This window comes from Manis javanica, chromosome 2, assembly GCF_040802235.1.
Source record: "Manis javanica isolate MJ-LG chromosome 2, MJ_LKY, whole genome shotgun sequence".
NCBI classification, from domain to species: Eukaryota; Metazoa; Chordata; class Mammalia; order Pholidota; family Manidae; genus Manis; species Manis javanica.
This window is the reverse complement of record NC_133157.1, coordinates 69,957,969-69,983,914: the sequence shown is the minus strand read 5'-3', so window position 1 is coordinate 69,983,914 and position 25,946 is coordinate 69,957,969. Positions and strand designations below refer to the sequence as shown.

At 37.0% G+C, this 25,946-nt stretch overlaps 1 protein-coding gene across 4 annotated transcripts in view; it reads right to left on the bottom strand.

The window, feature by feature from the left end:
* The window catches only part of TMC1 (transmembrane channel like 1), a 118,868-nt gene that overhangs the window by 72,531 nt on the left and 20,391 nt on the right, over positions 1-25,946 (bottom strand). For 3 of the 4 annotated variants that reach the window (XM_073228652.1, XM_073228653.1, XM_036991083.2), the window contains exons 1-3: positions 13,107-13,418; positions 9,056-9,146; positions 7,229-7,310 (exon numbers count right to left, since the gene is read on the bottom strand). In XM_073228652.1, the coding sequence (XP_073084753.1) occupies positions 7,229-7,310; positions 9,056-9,146; positions 13,107-13,261 (328 nt within the window). In that variant the 5' untranslated portion in view covers positions 13,262-13,418. Of the gene's footprint in view, positions 1-7,228; positions 7,311-9,055; positions 9,147-13,106; positions 13,419-25,946 lie in introns of those variants that run through there. The other variant, XM_073228654.1, reaches the window with a different exon arrangement.

Genomic DNA, 25,946 nt, shown 5'->3' with positions numbered 1-25,946 from the left:
ATGCAAAATAAGGGTTAATTCTAAATTAAATACAGTGAGGAAAAGCACTGTTAAAGGTGAAGAAATCAGGACTACCTAGTCAAATCATATTTTCATATAAAAGGGACAATAATCCACATTTGCATGAATTATTCAGCTTGACTGTCCCAAATTTTCTGGGGGAAGAAAAAAGGGGGAATATACCTGAGAGTATTATTGAGTAACTCTCAATCTGTCTTTCCCACTGTGACACAAAGGATAAATGGTGCTCATAGGTGTATCTCATTCCTGTGTGTGCAATTTCTGGTAATAAAATAATTTCATCTGTTTCTATCCCTCTTAAGATAGGCTATTGCAACACAAGTGAGCATGACTTTTTTCTTCAGTTAGGCTGGAACCTGTTGTAATGTAACTTAAAAACAAATAAGTTGCAAATGTTTATATTTTAACTATTGTTAGTTATACATTTCTTGAGATATACTTCATAACTGATTAAGATTCAAACCTATCATTTTTGTAAATGAACAGACTGAGGCCCAGAGTGGTTAAATGATTGGCTCAGAGTCAATGGCTAATCTGTGGCAGAGAAAGAACCAAATGCAGTTCTTTCCACATAGATTGTATTAGGATCTTAATGTTCCATATGGCCTTCCATTATGAGACCAGGAGCCACAAAGGGGCTTTGTGATGATGGCGCAACCCTCATGGCTTGCCTGTGACCCCGGCCACCACCATAGGACATCCCGAGAGCCATCCCACCCATGGCAGTTTAGGAAATTAACCCAGAGACCACTCTCTGTGCAAGGTTAACTGGCACAGACAGTGGAAATAGGCATGGTGACTGGCAAGCAGGAAGGGACTTTGCCCTCCCAGCTGACACCCATGCCACTCGCCGGCAGCCACTCCCATCACTCCAGGACTATGTTCCAGAAGAACCTTGTTCAATCCAAAATCCCTCAAACACCAGAAAGAGGGCTTGGTGAGACTGGAATCACCAATCTTCCTGAGAAAGAATTCCAAATAAAAGTCATAAGCATACTAATGGAGCTACAGAAAAATATTCAAGACTAAGGGATGAATTCAGGAGGGACATAACTGAAATAAAACAAACAATGGAGGGATTTAAAAGCAGATTAGGTGAGGTAGAGGCAGTGAATGGAACAGAAATCAGAGAATAGAAATACAGAGAAGCTGAGGCAGAAAGAGATAAAAAAAGATCTCTAGGAATGAAAGAATATTAAGAGACCTGTGTGACCAATCCAAATGGAACAATATTTGCATTAGAGGAGTACCAGAAGAAGAAGAGACAGGAAAAGGGATAGAAAGTGTCTTTGAAGAAATAATTGATGAAAACTTTCCTAATCAGGGAAAGAAAATAGTCTCTCAGGCCATTGAAATCTACAGATCTCCCAACACAGGGGACCCAAGGAGAACAACACCAAAACATATAAAAATTAAAATGGCAAGGTCAAGAACAAGGACAGAGTATTAAAAGCATCCAGAGAGAGAAAAAAGATCACCTACAAAGGAAAGCCCATCAGGCTATCATCAGACTTCTCACCAGAAACCTTACAGTCCAAAAGGGAGTGGCATGATATATTCAATGCAATGAAACAGAAGGGCCTCGGAAAAAGAATACGCTATCTGGCAAGACTATCATTTAAATTTGAAGGAGGGATTAAGCAATTCCCAAATAAGGAAAAACTGAGAGAATTTACCTCCCACAAACCATCTCTACAGTGTATTTAAAAGGGACTGCTATAGATGGAAGTGTGCCTAAGACTAAATAGCTTTCACTAGAGAAAATAAAACAATACCAAAGGAAGCAGACCAACTAAATACTAACCAAATGCAAAATTAAATCAGCTATCTACCAAGTCAGTCAAGGGATGCACAAAGAGAACAGAATATGATACCTAACATATAAAGAATGGAGGAGGAAGAAAAAGGAGGAAAAAATAAAAAGCACCTTTAGGTTGTGTTTGCAATAGCATACTAAGTGAATTAAACTGGAATGTTTAGACAGTAAGAGAATACCCTTGAATCTTTGGTAACCACAAATCGAAAGCCTGCAATGGCAATAAGTACATACCTATCGATAATCACCCTAAATGGAAATGGTCTGAATGCACCAATCAAAAAAACATAGAGTCACCTAATGGAGAAAAAGACAAGACCCATCTATATGCTGCTTATAAGAGACTCACTTCAAACCCAAAGACATACACAGACTGAAAGTAAAGGATGGAAAAATATATTTAATGCAACTAATAGGGAAGAAAAAGTAGGAGTTATAGTACTTGTACCAGACAAAATAGACTTCAAAACAAAGAAAGTCACAAGAGACAAAGAAGGACATTACATAATGATAAAGGGGACAATCCAACAAGATATAACCATTATAAATATCTATACACGCAACACAAGATCACTTACATATGTGAAACAAATACTAACAGAATAAAAGAGGGAAATAGAATGCAATGCATTCCTTTTAGGCCTTTAACACAACACTCACTCCAAAGGATAGATCAACCAGACAGAAAATAAGTAAGGAGACAGAGGCACTGAACAACATATTAGAACAGATGGACCTAACAGACATGTATAGAACACTCTACCCAAAAGCAGCAGGATACACATTCTTCTCAAGTACACATGGAACATTCTCCAGAATAGACTACATACTAGGCCATAAATAGAACCTCAGCAAATTAAAAAAGATTGAAATTGTCCCGACCAACTTCTCAGGTCACAAAGGTATGAAACTAGAATTAAATTGTACAAAGTAAACAAAAAGGCTCAAAAATACATGGAAGCTTCACAACATGCTCCTAAATAATCTGTGGATCAATGACCAAATTAAAACAGTGATCAAGCAATATATGGAGACAAATGAAAACAACAGTGCAATGCTCCTACTTCTGTGGGATGCAGCAAAGGCAGTTCTAAGAGGAAAGTATATAGCAATCCAGGCCTATTTAAAGAAAGAAGAACAATCCCAAATGAATAGCCTAAATTTGCAATTATTGAAACTGTAAAAAGAAAAACAAATGAGGCCCAAAGTCAGCAGAAGGAAGGACATAATAAAGATCAGAGAAGAAAGAAATAAAATTGAGAAGAATAAAACAATAGAAAAAATCAATGAAACCAAGGGCTGGTTCTTTGAGGAAATAAACAAAATAGATAAAACCCTAGCCAGACTTACAAGAAAGAAAGAAAGAGAATCTACACACATAAACAGAATCAGAAATGAGAAAGGAAAAATCATGACAGAGACCACAGAAATACAAAGAATTATTAGAAAATACTATGAAAAATTATATGTTAACAAACTGGATAACCTAGAAGAAATGGACAACTTTCTAGAAAAATACAGCCTTCCAAGACTGACCCAGGAAGAAAGAGAAAATCTAAACAGACCCATTACCAGCAATGAAATTTAATTGATAATCAAAAAACTACCCAAGAACAAAACCCCTATACCACATGGATTCACTGCTGAATTTAATCAGACATTTAGAAAGACATAATACCCACTCTCCTTAAAGTTTTCCAAAAAATAGAAGAGGAGGGAATACATCCAAACTCATTCTATGAAGATCGCATCACTGTAATACCAAAACAAGGGAAAGATCCCATAAAACAAGAAAACTAAAGACCAATATCCCTGATGAACATAGATGCAAAAGTATTCAACAAAATATAAGCAAACCCAATTCAAAAATACAAGAGAATCATACACCATGATCAAGTGGGGTTCATCCCAGGGATGCAAGGATGGAACAACATTCCAAAATCCATCAACATAATCCACTATATCAATAAAAAGAAGGACAAAAATCACTTGATCATCTCCATAGATGCTCAGGAAGCATTTGAAAAAATTCAACATCCATTCATGATAAAAACTCTTAACAAAATGGGTATAGAGGGCAAGCACATCAACATAATAAAGGCCATATATGACAAACCCACAATCAACATCATACTTAACAGTGAAAAGCTCAAAGCTTTTCCTCTAAGATCGGGAACAAGACAAGGATACCCTCTCTCCCCACTTTTATTCAACATAGGACTGGAGGTCCTAGTCACAGCAATCAGACAACAGACAACAGAAAGAAATAAAAGGCATCCAGGTTGGTAAGGAAGAAGTTAAACTGTTGCTGTTTGCAGATGACATGATATTATACATAAAATACCCTACAGAATCCACTTCAAGCTACTAGAATTTATATCTGAATTCAGCAAAGCTGCAGGGTACAAAATTAATACACAGAAATCTGTTGCATTCCTATACACTAATGATGAACTTGCAGAAAGTGAAATCAGGAAAGCAATTTCATTAACAATTGAATCAAAAAGAATCAAATACCTAGGAATAAACCTAACCAAGGAAGTGAAAGACCTATATCCTGAAAACTACAAGACACAACTAAGAGAAATTAAAGAGGACAGTAATAAATGTAAATTCATCGCATGTTCTTGGGTAGGAAGACTTAATATTGTCAAAATGGCCATTCTGCCTAAAGCAATCAATTTACAGATTTAATGCAATCCCTATCAAAACACCAACAGCATTCTTAAATGAACTACAACAAGTAGTTCTAAAATTCATATGGAACTACAAAAGACCCTGAATAGCCAAAAAAATCCTGAGAAGGAAGAATAAAGCTGGGGGGATTATGCTCCCCAACTTCAAGCTCTACTACAAAGCCACAGTAATCAAGACAATTTGGTACTGGCACAAGAACAGACCCACAGACCAATGGAACAGACTAGAGAGCTCAGATATAAACCCAACCATATATTGTCAATTAATATCTGATAAAGAACCATAGATATACAATGGGGTAATGACAGCCTCTTCAACAACTGGTGTTGGCAAAACTGGACAGCTACATAAAGGAGAATGAAACTGGATTACTGTTTAACTCCATACACAAAAGTAATCTCAAAATGCATCAGAGACCTGAATGTAAGTCATGAAACCATAAAACTCTTAGAGGAAAACATAGGCAAAAATCTCTTGGACATAAACATGAACAATTTTTTCATGAACATATTTCCCTGGGCAAAGGAAACAAAAGCAAAAATGAACAAGTGGGACTATATCAAACTAAAAACCTTCTGTACAGCAAAGGACACCATCAGTGGAATGAAAAGATATCTTATAGTATGGGAGATATGTTCATAAATGACATATCTGATAATGGGTTGACATCCAAAATATTTAAAGAGCTCACACTCCTCAACAACCAAAAAGCAAATAACCTGATCAAAAAATGGGAAGAGGATCTGAACAGACACTTTTCCAAAGAAGAAATTCAGATGGTCAACAGGCACATGAAAAGATGCTCCACATCATTAGTCATCAGAGAAATGCAAATTAAAACCACAATGAAATATCACCTTACACCAGTTAGGATGGCCAACATCCAAAAGACAAACAACAACAAATGCTGGTGAGGATATGGAGAAAGGGGAACCCTCCTACACTGCTGGTGGGAATGTAAATTAGTTCAACCATTGTGGAAAGCAGTATGGAGGTTCCTCAAAAAACTAAAAGTACAAATACCATTTGACCCAGGAATTCCACTCTTAGGAATTTACCCTAAGAATGCAGGAGCCCAGTTTCAAAAAGACATATGCACCCCTATGTTTATTGCAGCATTATTTACAATAACCAAGCATTGGAAGCAACCTAAGTGTCCATCAGTAGATGAATGGATAAAGATGTGGTACATATACACAATGGGATATTATGCAGCCATTAGAAAAAAACAAATCCTACCATTTGCAACAACATGGATTGAGCTAGAGGGTATTTTGCTCAGTGAAATAAGCCATGTGGAGAACAATAAGTACCAAATGATTTTACTCATCTGTGGAGTATAACAACAAAGCAAAAACTGAAGAAACCAAACAGAGCAGACTCACAGAACCCAAGAATGGACTAACAGTTACCAAAGGGAAAGGGACTGGGGAGGGTGGGTGGGAAGGGAGGGATAAGGGGGAAAAGGGGGCATTATGATTAGCACACATAATGTGGGCAAGGGGGCATGGGGAAGGCAGTATAGCACAGCACAGAGAAGACAAGTAGTGAATCTATAGCCTCTTACTATGCTGATGGACCCTGACTGTAATGGGGTATGTGGTGGGGACTTGACAATGGGGGGAATCTAGTAACCACAATGTTGCTCATGTGATTGTATATCAATACCTTAATAAAAAAATTCAATGAAAAATGCAGTATTGTCAATAGTGATAGTTATTAAGGAGGAAAATAAAGTAAGAAAGGAATGGTACAGGAATATGTGACAGGAAGCACAATTAATAAGCTGATGCTTTTTAATTCATGGCTTTCAATAATGAGAAAAGTGGACTGAGGGATAGTCATTCTGAAAACATGCCCGATCATATCAGTGAAATATCCATCAACTGTGTTATCTCCCTGTGGAGCCTCCATTTTAATTATGCAACAGCACATTTAAGCAGCAGGAAAATCTGCCTCATGATCTGCGGTGACAAGGAGGAAAATCAGACCTTAGTCAAAACCCTCAGAAGCCAGAATATGGGAAGGTTGTGCTCAGAAATGTTTTAAATATTACCCTCTTTTCTTTATTAATTTTTTAAATTATTTATTATATTTACATTGTTTTAAAATTTCGCCTGCTTTATTCTAAGCCTAAAATACATTGTTCTATATAAACACTGTTCTAAGTTGATGAAGTATATTCTCTTGCCTTCTCTGTACACAGTGAATACTGTATAAAATGAAGGCACAATAAGATATTCAGATAGCAAATTCCTGAATGATTATTGCATATTCTATTTCAGAGGCTTGATATGAAGATTCTTCATTCTTTCAGATATTGTTCATTTTGATTATGTTGTAATACTCACAAGAATATGTATTTTCAGTGTCATGTTATTGCCAAAATAAAATCTCTGCCTTCCTAATGATGACTCTCTGTCATTGTGCAAAATACTGACTTCCCTATGTAAGAGAGAAAAAAAGTTCAAAATGAGAATATTTTGGTCTAATGTAGGAAGGGAGTCTCCAGTGCTGTGATAGGTAAATGCTAGCAAATCTTCACAGTGAGCTGAGGACTTTAAATACGGTTTTGTTTGTTTTCTCATTTTTCATCTTTCTAATAGTACAGAAACTGAGAAAGGCACCTGATAAGCTTATGAGACATTTATTTAGGACAATTTTCCTATATAATGAGATCTGATGGGCACTTACTTTCAATTGCCTTGATTTTATTTTCCCATGGGACACAAGCAGCTTTGAAGTTCTCAAAATCACGAAGAAATTTTACCCATTTCTGAAAAGGAAGCCAAATACAACAGTAAAACTCAATCTCTTGTTTGTTATGATGTTTATTCCCCCAGCTCACCATCCCAAAATATCACACGACAATGAGCTTGGGAAGATCTTCCTGAAGCCACATACTGCTTTTTGTAAAAAGGAAAAGCAGTAGGCTTTACTTGCCTCCCTGTTCCCAACCCACCCCCAGACCAATATAATTCAAAAGTTTTTACAGATCCGCTGTTCTACAGAAAATATGCCGTGAAAGATCTGTGTATGATACCAGACAATAAAATAGCAGGGACTGTTAGGATGCAATAAGGTGAAAGGAAATGGTATGTGTTTCCTTGGATATTCATTGCATGAAGAAATGAATGAAATGTGAATAAGACACAGCTCCTGCCTTGAACGGCTTCTGGGTCTTCTAGAGTAGACTGCACATAAACAGGTCATCTAGGTCTACTGGAGTCTATGTTCCATCACCAGAGTAATGTACCAAGAGGATGGTCAGTGCTGTGACAGGGCACTTTTCATTCTGGTAGAGGTAGAGCATCAGCTTAATGGAAAGGCATAGCATTATGGAAAAGGCAGGAAGAAAAATTGTCATAAATTGGTTTTTATACAAGTTCTTCCTTCCATTTTACTCCACAGTGTTGGATCATCCCTGGTCAGGAGGCCCACTAGGAAGAATGGGGAAAGGGAAGATAACTGTGCATGTGTGTACATGAGCTGGACAGGCACACAGAGCCTAAATAACGGTAGGAGACAAGTCTGAAGTTCAAAATATTACCCAACCAGAAACAATCCAAATGTCCATCTACAAAAGAATGGATAAATAGACTGTGGTATCTTCATACAATGGAGTACAATACATACTTACAATGAACTATAACTCCCAAACATGGACATAATATTGCATCAAAACAACCAGAGATAAAAACATTAATACTATATTATTGCATTTTTAAGTTATAAAAACACAAAACCAATCTATTATCTATTTTTATATATATCATAAATCCATCAATCTATCATCTATTTTATATTTAAGATATATGAATTTTATTCACAACCTCCATCTTTATGGGAATACATTTAGCTTACACATGGTATAACATTTGTAAAGAAGGGACAAAAATATCTATATACCTACATTGCTGTGAGAATTAAATATAAGTAAATATAATGAATATAATAACTTTATAAAAGGATTCAGTACAGCAATTGGCATACAATAAATACTAAATAAATGCTAGTTTCTTTTCTATCTTTTCTAAAAATCTGTACTTATATTGGTATATCATTTGTTTTGCCTTATTTTCTATCCAATTTATAGTTGATGTTCCTGATACAGGAGAGGCATATGGCACTTATAGACATTTTGAGAAAAAAACTTTGACCCAGGACCCATTAACTAGTAAGGAATAAAAATGAAAGGGGTACAATCTTTTACATTTAGGAGTGATAAAATCACACATAAGTAAGTCTTTTGTTATAAATCAATGCTTATCAACTGCTTTTTCACTGAAACTCCTATGAAGAGTCTTTTTGAACTTTGTCTTTTTTTCTGAATCACCCCCCACCCCAAATTTTAGTACCATAGACTGTGAATGTACTGTATGTGTATATGTGCTTTGTACATATAAAGTATAATATTTTTTTCTCTCTCTCAGAAGAGGACCAAGTTTTCCCCCTTGGAGTCAGCATGGCCTTCATTGGGAATATATGGCATCAATCAAACTGAGTCATGAAAATACTTACCTTGGCCATCATCATCTTAAATGCAAACCACCGTTTTCCTTTTCCTTTCCCAAGAGCTCCCTCATTTTCATTCACAAACTTTTTTGCTTCCCTGAGAAAAGAAAACACAATAAGGGGTAGGTGGGTATTAAGTTGAGATTAATAGACTATAGAGGTAATGGACATTTACTTTTATTAGGTTTGCAGGCTTATTTCTTGCAGACCCTTCTAGACCCTTACCAAGTGAATCTAAGCCACATTTCATAATCTAGGGATTGTAATGGACGTTTAGGATTTTTATTTTTGGCTGGGAAAAATAAGATATTCTAGTCTCACTTATTAATCAACTGGAGTCATCAAAAAGCAAGAAATTCATGCTGAGTGTCAAAATAAAGAACCCTAGTTCTTCTCATTTCTACCACATATAAAACTGAATCTGAAGTTTACTTCAGATTCTGGCAGTCAGAATGTTTATTTTAAAATCTTCCCTTCTTTTTTAAGGATTACTTTTTTTAAAAAATAGGGCAGAGAGTTTAGGACAAACTGACATAGAACACATATACTGACCTGGTATTTAATTTCATAAAAACTATTATGACTTAAAACAGAAAAATCATACTGTATAAAGCAAATGGGGTTCAGGGATGAGGGAAAAGAAAACCAAAAAGGAATAGTTTTTGGCCTTGCATCACAAAGGGCTTCAAATGTAAACCTTAACATTATTCCCAAATATTTATACATTTATAGTATAAATATTTATATAGATTGATATCTTTTTCTGTGTGTTAAAAAGCATTAATTCATCAAAATGAATAACATGAACATGTTAAATATACCACAATTTCTGTAACCTTGTTTGGTCACTTCTGCTATTGTTGTTTGGTTGATACATGGAAAGAATTTTAGAAGTAGAGGCATCCCAAGCTTGTCCTGACCTCTCAGGGGTTGTAGAGGGTATAAACCAAGAGATAACCCAACCCTGGACCACAGTTCTACAGGCACAATGCTGTCATCAGTTGGATGCCCCCTGGAATGTACAATTTTACAGACAAGATCCTTCAACACATGACTATATTAACAAACAAAGTAAATCTTAAAAATGAAAAGCTATCAAAGGATTTTTTTGTAAAGTGTTCCATAGTATCAGTGCCAAAGTCATTATTTTACAATACATAGTGATCAAAACACACCTGCTGACTTAACCGATAACTAAACAGTGGGGCTTCACTACTCACTGGGCATGTGCACCCACACTAAGTCCACCATAAAAATACAAGCAAAATGGAGAAGTACCTCTTCAAGCCATCAAGCAGGTCCCCTAAATCAGTTCCTTGATGGCAGGGATGATATGCTGTCCTTGTGTATCTCCCACAGCATGACCACTACTTTGACTACTGCAGGTATTTAATAAACCTAGTCCTTCTGGAAATAGAACTGAATGCCAATACTTAGGGTAGATATAAACAAGGGAGCGTCTAATAATTGTATTTCCCACATCAATTCATGCTGAAAAGCAAAGTATTCCTAGACTTTGGGATTATACCCTTCTTCATGAGTCTTCTTAGATACTCAGAAGGGCAAACTCCTGGAAATGGAGAAGACTTCTTAGACTGGCCTTTTTCTCAAATGCCCTGACATTTCACATGTCTTCTAGGCTGTGAAGATTAATTGAAAAAGAGTTTCTAAAATATTCTACACATTCTAAACTCTAAACTGTTCAATAAAGCCAATATCAAAAAGTATAAACTGAATTCTCATGGCTGGGTTTTTAGATCCATGCAATCACAAAAACACATTCCATTTAAGCATTAATTATGTATTACAGAGATGGTAAGACAGGAGTGAGCAGAGCACCAAGCAGATATTTATGCAATGCTGAACTGATCTAAACTAAAAACCAGGTAAACTGAGTTCTAACCCAGTCTCTGCGATTTGTCTTTGAGAACTTGCTGCCATTTTTCACACCATCTGTACACGCACTCAGGAGTGTCCTGCTTCTCAGAGGAAAGCACACTTGCCCAGAGCTCACACACACCTGAACAAGTTCCGGCATGGATCCACTCGGTTACTGTGTGGACTTTACCAGATCAAGATTTCCTAGCAAACAAATGAGCAGGCAGTTGTTTCCCTACTTGCCAGGATGGCAGCAAGAACAAGATGAGATAATAAATGTAAAAGTGCTGAAGAGATTATGACACAGTCAATTCCCCTATAATACTTCTTGTTGGGAGCAAACCTGTGGGCCTTTAGGCAGACTCAGTCACAAAAGCCTTAAGACAACAGCAACGTTTGAGTAAAGTCTTTCCTGTAAAGTAAGCAACAATGAATCCATCCACGAGTTAGAAACAAGTTTTCCCCTATTACCAAGAAATGCATTTAGTGAACTCCTAGGTTAGAGCTAGTGGTTAGGTTACCTCGCAACATGTGCTTTTCTAGGTTAGAGCTAGTGGTTAGGCTACCTCGCAACATGTGCTTTTTCTGTCCTTTGTTAATCAAGAAACACCCTCTACCCCAGGGGAAAGCCCCTCCCTTAAAACCTCCCTCCCAAGGGCCCCCACCCCCAAACTGGCGAACTCCCCGCTTCTCTTCCGGGTCCTCCGTTCCCGCCGGCGCCAACCAAGACCCAATCACCCCTCTACACCTCCCCGCCCGTGCCACCTAAGGTCCAATTATCTCCTGACCCACCCCTTACTTGCTAACCTGTATAAATTGAGCCTGCAAACAATAAACTGTGCCAGCTTGATCAGACATCCTGTCTTGCTGGTCGTTCTTTGTGTCCCTTGCCTCTCTCTTTTTTTTTTTTTTTTTCAATTCTCTCCTCTAGGTCGTCGACCCCCGTTGATAGTCCTGCAGGTCAGGACAACTTGTTTTGAAACTGTAAATTTTTTCTAACATGATTGATAGATCACAGAACAATTTAGGCATAACACAAATTTTGTGTTTGCATATGTGTGATTTTATCTATAAGAAACACTAGGTGACTGCAGCGAACCACATCCATCTAAATCTAGCAGTGAGTACCCCAAATGCACACACATCATCCATCAGCTACCTCACTGCACCACTCAGTGACCAGCCACCTCCACTCACAGCTGGTGTTACAATGATTTCCCTTTCACACACTCGACCATACACACAAATTACAAACCTGCTGAAGGCCCCTCCCACAAGCAAACAGCAGGTCTTTTTCAAGATAAGCTGCCATGTTTGTTGTATTATTTACTTACTGCTAAACCATTTAGCATGTATAAAATGTTTATACATTTATATCTATTTTTATACCTATTATACCCTTTGATACCTATTTTTTTAACATGTCACTGATGATGTTTCTGAACATTGGGCCCCTATTCCCATTTTTCCTGCAAGTCCTGTCATTTACATTGCCCAATTTTGCATAGTATGGGTTATTTTTAGAAACCCGTACACTGCTTTATAGCAGAACTGGCTATAATTCAGTTACTTGGCATCAAGAATTTTGAATTTCATAGAAACAAATATACATAGGAATTATCACATTATTATAATAAACTCATATAAATAGAGAATCAAAAATTCTTCTTAGTATGTAAAATCAAAATTTGTTTCTCAAATGTAAAATGCTTACTCTATGGGCATATTCACCGCTCTAGATGCTTAGCAGATAATTTCAAAGGCTCTCAGTTTGGCCTAGTAAGAGTTATATCACTTTCTAGATGAGTGACCAATTACAACACAGGACTGCTCTAAGCAGTCAAGTATAAAGAAACAGCTATCCTGACAAGACTCAATTTTGTGGGCTGATGAATACGTTTCAGGAATATTACACTAGAAAGCTTTAAGAAAGAGGCAATTTAGGGTTATAACCCAATTAAAATCACCACAAAATTGATTATGAACTCATTTAACAATACAGAAGCCTATTTACATGGCATTCATACGTTTTTTTGGCAATTATTATAAATGCAATTTTCCTCCGAACAATCTAAATGAGGTTTTATTGTTTGTCTCTTCCATTGTCAAGTTTTTCCCTGACATGCGTAGTTTCTTATTTCCCTCTCATTTACCACCCACTCCATCTTAACGTACTTACCCTAAGACTTTGGTGTTCAGATAAAGGTCTGGACTTGACTCTCCGCCACATAACCTCAAGTGTGAATTTTTTCTCCTCCCTAATGTCCTACCCCTTCTCCATCCTCCAAGAGACTTCCCCCAGGTTTCATGCCAAAGGGATCCCTGAACGGCCATTATAGCTCCTCCTGGTCCTCATGCCCTCCCTGACCAAAATTACTACTAAACTCAATGCCTCTGAAATCTGGCGTGACTTTAAAACAAAGCCAGGAGCCACATGACGGGCAGAGAATAACTGTTTAGCAAGAACGCGTTCTTGATTCCCCCGACAGGAAGCTCCTGGGTTATCAGGAAGCACTCTTGCGGCTGTCAGGCCTCAAAGAAGGGACACTGGACTGGAATTGGGACAAGGCTCATGACTCAGTGGAAGAACATGCCTTAACACTGTTTTCAGGGCTAACCTTTGTAATGAGCTGGCATAATTTCAGAAGGAAGAAAACTAGTATCACCCAATCCCATCCTCCCTGATAAGACATTTCTTAACCAGCCAACAACCTCTTTCATTGTGCTATTAGAAACCAGATACAAAAAGAAAATATCCAGTATGGAGATAAACCCTGACTGTTACTCATCACAGATATCAGAATGTAAGAAAATAAAGAGCAGAATCTTTGGAATACAAAAGGCAAAATAACTTCTTTATGTTCTTCCTAGAGTTAATCTATCTCCTTACCCATTTGTGTTTATCTGGATAATTTGAAGGGATTTTTCTATGTGGCTAAAATGAAATTGGCTTTTGTGGATGAACTTTTAATATCTATTGGCCTCAAACCTTCCAAATGTCTGACTGAAAAATGTGTGTCATCCCCTTGAAGTATATTCAACAAAAGCCACCTGCTAAGACTGTAATCTGGTCTCCACATCTCAGAGCTCAAGCAAGGCCTGGTACAATATGCACAGCTCTCTAAGCTGAAATCCCAGAACCAGGGATAAATAATTGAGTGAGGTCTATTTAATGACAATAATACCTGGTCTCATAATTCATTTATCAACCCCTTGTGCTGGTAATTAGAATAATACGGCTTCATGGACTTTCAAGAATGCTTTCACAGTTAGTTGGAGGAGCACACTTAGGCCTAACTTAAAAAATAGATAATTTACCCATAACGCATGATACAACGCTGATTACACAGGGGAGTTAGGACATGCTGTGCTGCCTTTGACATATTCTTATCCCAGGAAACATGTTTCCTATTTGGGTTAGGTTAGCTAAGTTGACTTTTCTTTCCTCTTGTTTTCAGTTTGATAGTATGATTGAGCAACCAATTTATTGCTTAAGTAAATGAAAAACATTTAAATGAAAAACAGCAACTGTAACCAAAATTCATACTCATGAACACTTACCAGTAAAGGGATACAAAGAATGAGAAGTCTTTCCTAATAAGCATTGTTGTTTTAAAAATTCTGACCATTTAAACTGACTAAAACTTTAGAGCTCTGACTTTCCCTAAAATATTACTGAGTATTGAAAGAAAGTTGCAGAGGTAAGAAGCCACTCTAATATGCAGAGACTGAAAACAAGGTCTATAAAGCTCCTAAATAACCTAACTCCATAATTAGACTGATAGAACCATTTAAAATCATCCTAACACTGGAAGTGGTGACTCAAAACATATTTATAAAGGGGATGCTGGTGGCAGTAGTTGTAATGGTTAAGATGCTCAGTTGCTTCATCTGTAAAAGAGACATGATAGCAAATTTCTAGCACGGTCACATGCTTTATAGGAAATAATGTATGTAATGTATTAATAATAATGTGCATAATGTGTCCATAACAAACAGTACAAGTGCCACAAATAGTAACTATTATTAATCACAATAATAGTAATAGGACTGATTCCATTTTTTATGCTGAATCTCCAAATTACAAAGTCGGAAAAGGAATAGATACCTCCAGGCAAAACGGCAGAAAGCCAGCCCATTTCCCTCCAGATTATCACTCTAATGAGGTGTGGGAATAGTGGGAATTGTTCTTATGACTAAATGAGGGGAAGATTCAGCCCTGCATTTGAGACCTGAGGAGAGGGTCCTGGGGTTGGGATTCCGAAGCCCCAGTTATGACCCAGCCCAGGGGATGCAGCCGTGGATTCCAGCCTGAGTCCTGCTCCAGCCATGCTGTGCTGCTGCACAGAGCTCAAGGTGCATGGGAAGCTAGGGATTCTCTGTGATTAGAGGCAAAAGGGATCTCTCACCTTGAATAAGACTACATTTCCTTCAATTCTGTGATCGGTGTCTTATAACTGAGGCACTGGTTTGAATCCTGGCTCTGTCACACACTAGTTGTATATTCTTGGGGAGATGTCATTGACCCCAAGCTTTCTCACCTGTAAAATGTGATCACCAGCAGTAACAGCAGTGCAGCTAACATATGCTGAGTACTCACCATATCCTGGGTACTACACTTAAGTCCATCACCTCATTTAATCCCCACAAAATCCAGCAAGGTGGAAACTATTCCTCTGTGCATCTCAGAGATGAATAAACAGGATTTGATAAATAAAGTAAGTGCCCAAAGTTACCCAAAGAATAAGTGGCACAGTTTGGCTGGGATCTGAGCTCAGTGTCTCTAGTTTTCCCAGAATAACACCATTGTTTACCTTGTGGGATTGGTATAACGACATATAAAAAGTAAAATAACATAAGCAAAGTCATCCTTGGTGCAACAGAGTAAATGGTACTTTTGATTGTTATTCAAAAGCGTTTAATATTTTTCTGGGGAAATGTTGATGATATGCCTGGTAAAACTTCAGAATAAATAACAGTTTGTACACCACCTTTATAATGATGTAAAGATAGTGTGAGTCAATAGCCAAAGATTATGCATTTTTACAAATGATTATTTCCTCTATGTTCCAAACATAATACTGTCGTACAGTTTGGTTCACAGTAACAAAAATACAGATTTTTGTTTGTTTCAAGGCACTGTGCCATATGAAGAGGGGGAGAAAAGAATGAGGCCTTATGCCTTTCTGCAAGGAATTTACAATCCTATTTGTAAGCCAAGATATAGATCATATTTAAGGCATCATCTAATTACTACCAAATGAGTGGCAGTAAAAGTTAAGTACTGTAGACTCAGAGAAGAGAGTGGGATGGTTAGAAAGAAGCTTGAACAAAGGGAGGGTTCACCTACAAGGGATAGGAAGGACATTTCAGCACAGGGAAATGGTTGAGCAAAGGTGAAGAGATGGACGTGTATCTGGCATCTTTAGGTGGGCAGTGAAGCATTTAAATGCTTTAGAGAGGCTGACATGCCATAATGCTAGGTTAAACAGTACGGAATTCATTCTGAGGTCTATAAGGACTCGTGAGTAGTTCTGACCTGGGAACTGATTAAGTGCAGTACACTGCTACATGAAAAATGTTGCAATGATACCCAAAATAAATTAGGGGAAAACGGAATGTGAGGCTGGAAGCAACTCAATTTCAAATGCCTGTATCTAGGTTGTTTCTTCTTTCTGGAATGGCCTTCCCCTTCTCCACCTGTTTTCTTCCTTCATTTCATTTGAAAGATCAGGTCAACATGATAGCTTGTCCATAGGCTGCTTCTGATTCTTTCTTTCCAGCATTCCCCTCCAACCCAGGTCAGGGTGATATAACCTCTGTCCTTTATGAAATAGTCATCCCAGGTACTGTTTTCTGCTCCAATTTCACCATTGCCCTGGGATTTCCTGAAGGCAAGGTCCACATCTCTTGTTCTAATTTCCCAATCCTTAATATCACACCCGACACAGAAGTTTCAACAAATGCTAATTGAATGAATGAACACCTATAAGAAGACTAGAAGACAGTCAAACTGTGGCTCCTAAACTGCCTATATCTCAGAATCACTTGAGGGATATTTAGTCCAAGTCTCCCAGATCCCTTTAAGCCACAATCTCTAGGCATGACCAGGGATGCAAGCATCAGTATTTTTTAAGCTCCCTAAATGATTTCAATATGCAACAAGTTGGAGATCAAATTTGGAACTAAATTAAATTCTATATGCTGTGATTACTAAATTTAAGTGATCTTCACACTGCTCAAGCAGTTGTTGGAGAGTTGGGCTAAAAAGCTACTATATCATATGTAATTGTTTTGGTGTCCCCTTGAATGGGCAATACTCTATATATTTTGATACTTGCCTTTGGTGAATAATTTTACTTTGCATATCCCTAGCTCACTATTTTACACCCTGAAAGGGGAACTGAATTTGGAAACAATCTGAAAACAAGCAATAAATAAACAACGAGCAAAAATTTGCCTGTGCATTCACATAACCACTTAACCTGTATGTTTGTTTTATTTTGGTGTGCTTCCTTTTAGATAGCACCACTTCATAGATTTAAAATATACATTGAGAGATAGAGAGTTTACCAAGACCTCTAAAATTTTTATTAGCAATAAACAGTAGAGAAATCTATGCACAAAGAGTTCTTAAGGTGATTTTTTTTCACTGGTTTTGATGACACTCGCGGAGATATTTCAAAGCCAACTGTTGGTTTGGTGAATAACTAAAGCAAAGTTTGGGTAGGTCGAATTTATATTAAGCTCAAAGTCAGTACCCATAGAAATTCTTCAGACTTTCCAGGATTATTTGCCTGCTCTCTGGGGTTATGAAACAATGCTGATTTTCATGGCTGGCTTAAATGTCAAATAAAGACTCAAACACATTTTAGTCATACCCTAGAGGTCAGTCAAGCAGCTCAGAGTAATTTTAGATGAATTAGGGGGAAAATGATGTATCTGGGCTTTATGGTTTAATAAAAAAAAAGTATAGTAGGGGAATCTTCTTTCTACTCACTGATTAAATCTTTCATCTTTATTTACCTAATCTACTCTATACCTGGTTAATTTTAGATTCAATTTATGGTTGAAAAAATATTTCTTTGTATTATGATAGCAGGGACAAGGTACAGTTTTAGATATTAATCATAGCATAAACTGGTTTTCTGACCTAGAAAAGATTAGAAAATTCTAAGACTGTAACCTTATCAGCAGACAATGTACAACTAAGTTGCTCTAAAGAACTGTTTTGCAGTTTAAAGCAGTTTATATTAGTAACTTTATAAATATACCTCCAGATATTCTTATTAAGCTCTATATCGAAGAATTTTTTGTTTTACTTCATTTTTGTCTTGTGTTTTAATGAATCAATTGAGTATGACATTTATAAAACCAATACCCAAAAGTAGAAGTGATGCTATGTGGGCTGTAGAGTTATGGGCAATATCCATAACACATCTAAGTATATCCTAGACTACTAGCATTGCTTCGGCTTTTCGGCAGAAATGAGATTTGGAGAGAAAGTATCCTAAAGCCACAAATGAATCTTAAGACCAGGAGCCCCCCCACAAAAAAAAAGCTAAATCCAAAACCTTACCTCAACTATTTACAACACCAAAGATTTGCAAAATGGTGACAATTCTTCTCCCCATTTTTACAGTGGGAAAATTATTCTCAGAAGTATGTAGAAAAAGCACGGAAAATACAGATTGCTGTACATAGGTGCAAGAAGGACCCATGTAGAATTCATATCAATAAGCAGATTAATTTTATTTCTATCATTCATTCTCCCTTTTACTTGGCTGTTTTTCTAAGTGTTCACTGTGTTTTATGTTCTTAGCAATGCCTTAAAGGGCTTTGGAAGAAATAAAAGAAACATATAGGCTCTTTTCTGAAGCTAAAACTCTACTAAGAAAAATGAGACATAGGCTCATAAAATTATTATATAACAGTGCTAGTCTGCCTTAAAGTGGAAAGGGGGAAGACAGCGGAGGCTTGAGAACTTGTCAAAGATGTTGTAGAAGGGATAAGAATTAAACTAGACATTAAAGGGCTGATAGAATTTGAGTAGGCAGAGAAAGGCATTCGAGGCGTCAGTTTGTAGGAATTTCCCTAACAAAGGAGATATTTCCACCATGAATCACATATACAAACTCATATTCTTAGATATACTAACATTCAGCTCTTCACAAGGTCATTTACAGGGCTCAGTAAACACGCTGTTCATTTTGCTGGGTTCGTGTGTGTTCTTAAAACACGTCTGATGAATTCTGAATACTGTGAAACAGAAGGATTCACAGGGTGCTGCCTCTGAGAGAGAGGAGCCATTCTGCTTTCAAAGTTGGAGTAAAACGTTTTTGCACAATACTGGCGTGTACCTGTTTATACCATATGGTAAACATTTGAAAGTATTATGAGATATTCTTTCAAAATATTGTATGGTGGTATTTACAAGTGCCTTTGTTTTCTGTTGAAACAGTGCGTTCTGCCTTTTGATCCATGAGTGAGCAAGAAATTTTAAATGATAGCAATTTGGTGAGTTCTGCAAATAATCAAGACTACCTGGTAAGTTTTGATTGCTTGCCATCTGACAAGCTTAGATCTGGACATCTCTCCTAAGCACTTGGCCGTACAACTCAGGTGAGGTCACCCACAAAGTGGGCTGTGTTCCTGTGTGGACTAGTCTTTCTATTGAGAAGACTTAGAATCTTAATATTTCAGGGTTTCTTTCCGTCACCTCCCTTCTAAGTTTTCCTGATCCCTAAGACCAAGCACTGGTCAAGAAACATGATAATACTGGAAAGCCTAAAATATAATAATTAATTCACCCAAAAAGCAAGTATCTTTATGTAGATATCTAAGTGTGTATGTATACGTATAATAGCATATGTGTGTGTATCTATATATATAAAACAGTGTGTGTGTATATATATATATATATATATACAGATAAACTAGATGTCAACATATATCTATATATAAAGATATATAGATATAGATATATAGATATAGATACAGATATAGATATAGATATAGACATAGACATAGATATAGATATAGATATATGCAGACTCATGGATATATATTAGAAAAGCATGAGTAACATGACTATTTGAAAGAAGTGATTTATATTATTTACAAATTTCTAATTCTTAGATTTGAAGAAGGAAATCTTAGACACAGTATATTGGATATATAGAAATATTCTCCTTTCTTCAGCTAATTTAATTTGTTAGATATTCTAATATATTGTTCTTCAAACATTTCTTTCAGTATAGGCATTTTAATAAGGTTCACCAATTTTTATTCTATAGCAATACACTTATTTAAATCCCTCAAAGTAGTGTTTCACTTGCCATTCTTTAGTCATATACACAACAACGTCCTTAAAAATGCTTTAATTAAATAAAGGAAATATGTTATAGCAAAATGAACACAAAATAGCATAATAAAGTTCTTCCTTTGCTGTCTGCTCTCAGTTGCTCCGGAGTAAGGTCCCTCTAACATAAGCATTATTAGATCCCACAGTGAGGTGCTGGAACTGACTTGGCAGCTGATTGTTAAGTTTTCAGGAATTTTGTGAGCTGGTTCTTAAATTGTTGGTAAGTTAAAATAGATTATAGTGGGAGTATTTACACTATGGGAACTGGCAACTCTACCAGTCAAGGTTTTTTACCATCACGTTCCTGCCTTTTACTCACGTATCATCTAGGCCCTTAAAGGCCCCTGTCATGTTAATGATTCTCTTGACCTGGGATGGAGTGTCCAAGAAAAGAAGAAATCACCATTAACACTGCCAACCACACAGGAAAGACTAAGTGAATGCTTATGATGTACAGAGCACTAAGTGAGGCCCTGAAGAAATAAAGAGCTGGGAGACCCCTTTCACATCCTGAGGGGTCAAAAGCTATTCTGAAGGAAAGGGGATTTACATACAACTTTTAAAATACAATACAATGCAGCATAACAACAGAACCAAATGAGTAACAGAGAGTTTGTTTGAGTCGTATTTCTATAGCTGGCAGAGAAAGGACCTCAGAGAGAGATAATAATCTGTGAAAGAGATTGAACTCAGGCCCGGAGGAAGCAGAGGAACAAACTTAGCATAAAAGTGGAGATGAGAGTGAAGTGAGAGAACATTACTAGATGGCAAGAGAAGACTAAACTCATTCCACTGGAAAACATGGTTCACATGAGAAGTAGTGTGACACAATAGGAAAAACATGAGCTTTTGGAAATAGAGAAACCTAAATTTGAGTCTTCACCTTGACAATTATTCATTGTGTGAGATGACTTTATATTTATCAATCTTAGTTTTCTCATCTGTAAAATGGGGATAACTTCCCACTTTTAAGGTTCTCATGTGCATTAAATACATTATTGTGTGCAACACCTCCTTGCACAGACTCTGATACACATCAGACACTCAGAAAAATTTGGAGATGGTTTTGTCCATCTCCAAACCCTCTTGGTCATTATCATCAATAACTAATGATTTAGAAAAGGGGCTGGAATTCAGAGTGTGAATTCAAGTTGTGGAGCTCACTGGTAATTTATAACTTTGTTGTTAATTACTGGAGTGACATTGAAAGCTTTAAACATAAAGATGACATGTTCAAAGTGGCGTTTTTTAAAAAACAACCTGGCTGTCGCGCATGAACACTATCTTTGGAGTCACACAGACCTGAGTTCTGTGATGTGGGATTGGATTACCTGAGACCATTGGATTATGCTATTGCAATGAATGGAACTCATAAAAAGCATTGATCATAGATAATAAGAAAGCTCTTGGCTGATAATATTTGAGTGAAACTCAAAGCAGGGTCAAATTCTATTCCTGTGACTATATAATCACACACAGCCCCATACTCACAAGAGCCCAGTGCTTACTTTTTAATGCCATTGGCATCTTGAAAGTCTTTTTTCTTTTTTAATTAAAGTATCATTGAAATACAATCTTGTGACGATTTCACATGAGCAGCATTGTGGTTTCAACATTCACTCATATTATCAAGTCCCCTCCACCCCACTGCAAGCACTGCCCGTCAGCGTAGTAAGATGGTATAGAGTCATTACTTGTCATCTCGGTGCTGTACTGCCTTCCCTGTGACCTACCTATATTGTGTGTGCTAATTATAATGCCCCTTAATTCCCTTCTCCCTCCCTCCCCACCCACTGTCCCCAAACCCCTTCCCTTTGGTAACCATTAGCCCCTTCTTAGAGTCTGTGAGTCTGCTGCTGTTTTATTCCTTCAGTTTTGCTTTGTTGTTATACTCCACAAAGGAGTAAAATCATTTGGTACTTGTCTTTCTCCACCTGGCTTATTTCACTGAGCATTAATACCTCTAGCTCCATCCACGTTGTTGCAAATGGTTGGATTTGTTGTCTTCTTATGGCTGAATACTATTCCATTGTGTATATGTACCACATCTTCTTTATCCATTCATCTACTGATGGACACTTAGGTTGCTTCCATTTCTTGGCTATTGGAAAAAGGGCTGCGATAAACACAGGGGTGCATATGTCTTTTTGAAACTGGGACCCCGCATTCTTTGGGTAAATTCCTATGAGTGGAATTCCTGGGTCAAATGGTATTTCTATTTTTAGTTTTTTGAGGAAACTTTGAAATTTTTAATAATTGAAATTCTTAATTCTTTTTTTAACAAGGGGCCTTGCATTTCCATTTTGCACCAGGGTCCTATAAATAATGTTGTTGGTTCTGTACATAAGCTGTGTTAAGTATACCTAATGATTAAACTTGACACATGTGATGCATGGGCATAATCAACAGGTTCAGTACAGACAGTAAGTTAGTGTCCTCTAATACTGCCAAAGAAATACAGAAAATAAATGGAAAATATAAGGAACAAATAAAAATATTATTGTTATAAAGGAATGGAAAGACCAAGTTACTTTGGGACTGATATCTGTCACCACTAAATTGACCACCCATCAGTGTCATCCAATATAGTTATGTTCCCTTCACATGTTCTTCTCAAGAAAAGCAGCTACAACTCATGGCATTTCAACAGGCTAATTGGCAACGTACTGCTATGGTCAGAAATACTTGCCCTGTACCATTTCAATAAAGCAAATGGCCTATCCTTGGGCCAAGTCATCTTCATTCCATGGTCCTGGCCCTCAGTCCTCTTAACCACATCATCAGTAGGACAAGAGAGACAGGGCATATGAACATTGTAAATCCAGGACCCAAGAAGTGTGAACTTGGGGCCTACTATACCACTGTATTCCCCCTCTTTCCCAGCATGTGAATTTATCCCATCCCTTTGCCCTTGCTTTTAATTGTGCTTTAAATTGACTTGATTAAGCATGTGATTTGAACATTTAATTTGATCTGTTAACCTTTTAGCCCCATGACCTACAGAGAGCTTGCCTGGTGGTATACTTAAAGACCTCCATCACATCAAGGTAATTTTCTACACAAGTTCACATCATGGCTCTGTCATGCTGAATAGAAACAATTACTTATCCCCTTGGAACTTTGGTTTCCTTATATGCAAAGGCAAAATAACTGCTACCTTAAAGGATGGTTAAGAGTGATAAATGAAACTATGATGATGAAATAGTAAATAGTTAACATGCATAAATGATTATAATGTGCCATGTACCATTCTAAATGCTTTAGGTCTATTAACTGATTTAATCTTCCCAATAACTCTGTGAAGTAGCAGTACTTTGTATCCCCATTATAGATGAGAAAACTCAAGGACACAGAAGTTAAGAAACTTACCCTAGGTCACAGCATAATGCTTGATACCTAGTAGGCATGTATTATTAAAAGTAGAAAAATTGGATGTCAGTGTCACCATTTGGATGAACAAAATTCAGATGTACTGATTGCCTACAGGGCTTCCACTTTTTGAATGAGAAAATCAATATGCCCAAGGTACCTGTAATGTACAAGAACTGAAGGCCTATGTTTTGGTTTAGTTATGGGTTTAAAAGAATCCCAACTGGTCAAAGTGCGTGTTAGTATGTCCACATGCTCTTAAGTCTCTTGTGGAATCCCTCATTCCTTCATGATGGCAGATAAAGGAAAGGCCTTTGTGAGCTAACATATAAATCAGGATTCTTGCCTATGAAAATCTGAAGCTCCAAGGAAACTTAAGAGAAAGAGGTGAGGATGGGAGTCAAAGGGATAGTTTTCCCAGATGGCTCTTGCAGAGGATATTAACTATGGTCTATTCTCATTTTCCTAGAAATATATTAGTTCCCACAAACAAACAAACAAAAAACAGAAATGTGGGAGGAGGAAGGAAGAATGAGTATGAAAGAATATCACCTTAATGGCTAACTGACAGATTCAAGCATCTGTTTAAATGTCAATGAAATCCTAAGATCAACTTTCTTGACTTTACTGGGTGTTTCATTAAGAAATCACTAAGCCTAGTCAGCCAATGGACAAACTCCTGGAAACATGGGGTAGAGTGCTACAAAGCTCAGAAATTAAAACAGTCAGTATAATAGCTAAATAAACATTTTTGTTATCAAAATAAATCATTTTAAAATGGCTTCTACCCAAGAGCCATTTGCATGTAAAATATATTGGAATACTCCCATACACTAATTTATAGACTCATGAAATGTTAGAACTGCTCCCTTTCCAAAGTAAGCTTCTTTATAAATATGCAGTGAAGTAGGTTTTTAAAAATATTTCTTATGTTAATAGGCACAGAATCATTTTTCATCAAATGAGTTCTTTATATGAACGCACCTCATAAAGAAGACTGCAACTATACAGTCAAGGTCTCTGCCTGAAGCTGACTTTGTAACTGAGTAGCTGTCGTTCTTACCTCTGCCTCCCTAGGCCTGATGGGATTTTGCCAAACCATGTGCACTCTAAGGGCAGTAGTTAGAAAACCATGGGCCACACATCTTGCTATACTGGTGGACAGTGACTGCAGTGGGGTATGGGGGGGACTTGATAATAAGGGTGAATGTAGTAGCCACATTGTTTTTCTTGTGAAACCTTCATAAGATTGTGTATCAATGATACCTTAACATAAATAAATGAATGAATGAATGAATAAATGAATGAATGAATAGAATTTAAACAAATTAAAAAAAAGAAAACCATGGGCCACAATCCAATCGCTTCATTTTATAAACAAACAAGGCTTGGACAGGTGAAGTTAGAAGCAGAGCTTAGACTAGAGTCCACATCTCTTAATATTTAATCCAAACTTACCTTACTATGACAAAATGAAGTGGTCGCTTACTTAGAGTTAGTCATAAGGACTTTTAATATACCAGGTATAGTTAAAGGTTTTAGGTTTCAAGATGAGTAATAAAGTTGACCCATTCTTCTCCATCCAGGTGTTTTATTTCACTACCAGGTTAGTGCAGACACCTCTTACAGGTAGGGAAGATCTAGTCATTAGCTGCTGAGTTAAACCTGTTAGCAACCTAAAAATAGATAATGCTTAAATGCCCACTGTCGGATATTTTTTTTGTTAGGTAACTAATGAAAAAAAGGAATTGACTTTCAAATACTTGGAAAATTCACCATATTTTCCTTTCCCTTCCCCCATACATACACATTCTCGCCCATTCATTAAATAAGTAACAGTCCACATAGTAGAACGTCCTGCTCAATTAAGCTTTCTGTTTCTCATAGTTGAAAACAGTAGCTCCCAATCCTGACTGTATATCAATAGCTTTTAGCATGAAAAATAAAAACATATCTTAGGGTTAGGGCCAGATACATCTGCCCTTCAACCCAGAGATTCTTATTCAATAGGTTTAAGGCTACATGAACATGTGAAACTGTATTAATACCCAATAAAGTATACACTTAAAAACAATGTTCCACAGCGATGGTGGAAAGGATGTGGCTTCCCTTTAGATCTAAAGATCTAATTCTGCTGCTTTGAAAATGCTGAGCTCCAGTTTCTAAGCCAAATTTGAGAGTCCACATGGATTTACAACCCATTCTTAGCATTTCTTGTCTTCATATTAATTGTTTATTATAACCATCTTTGACCCTAACCTCTGAGGACAGTGGTAGATATTCTTT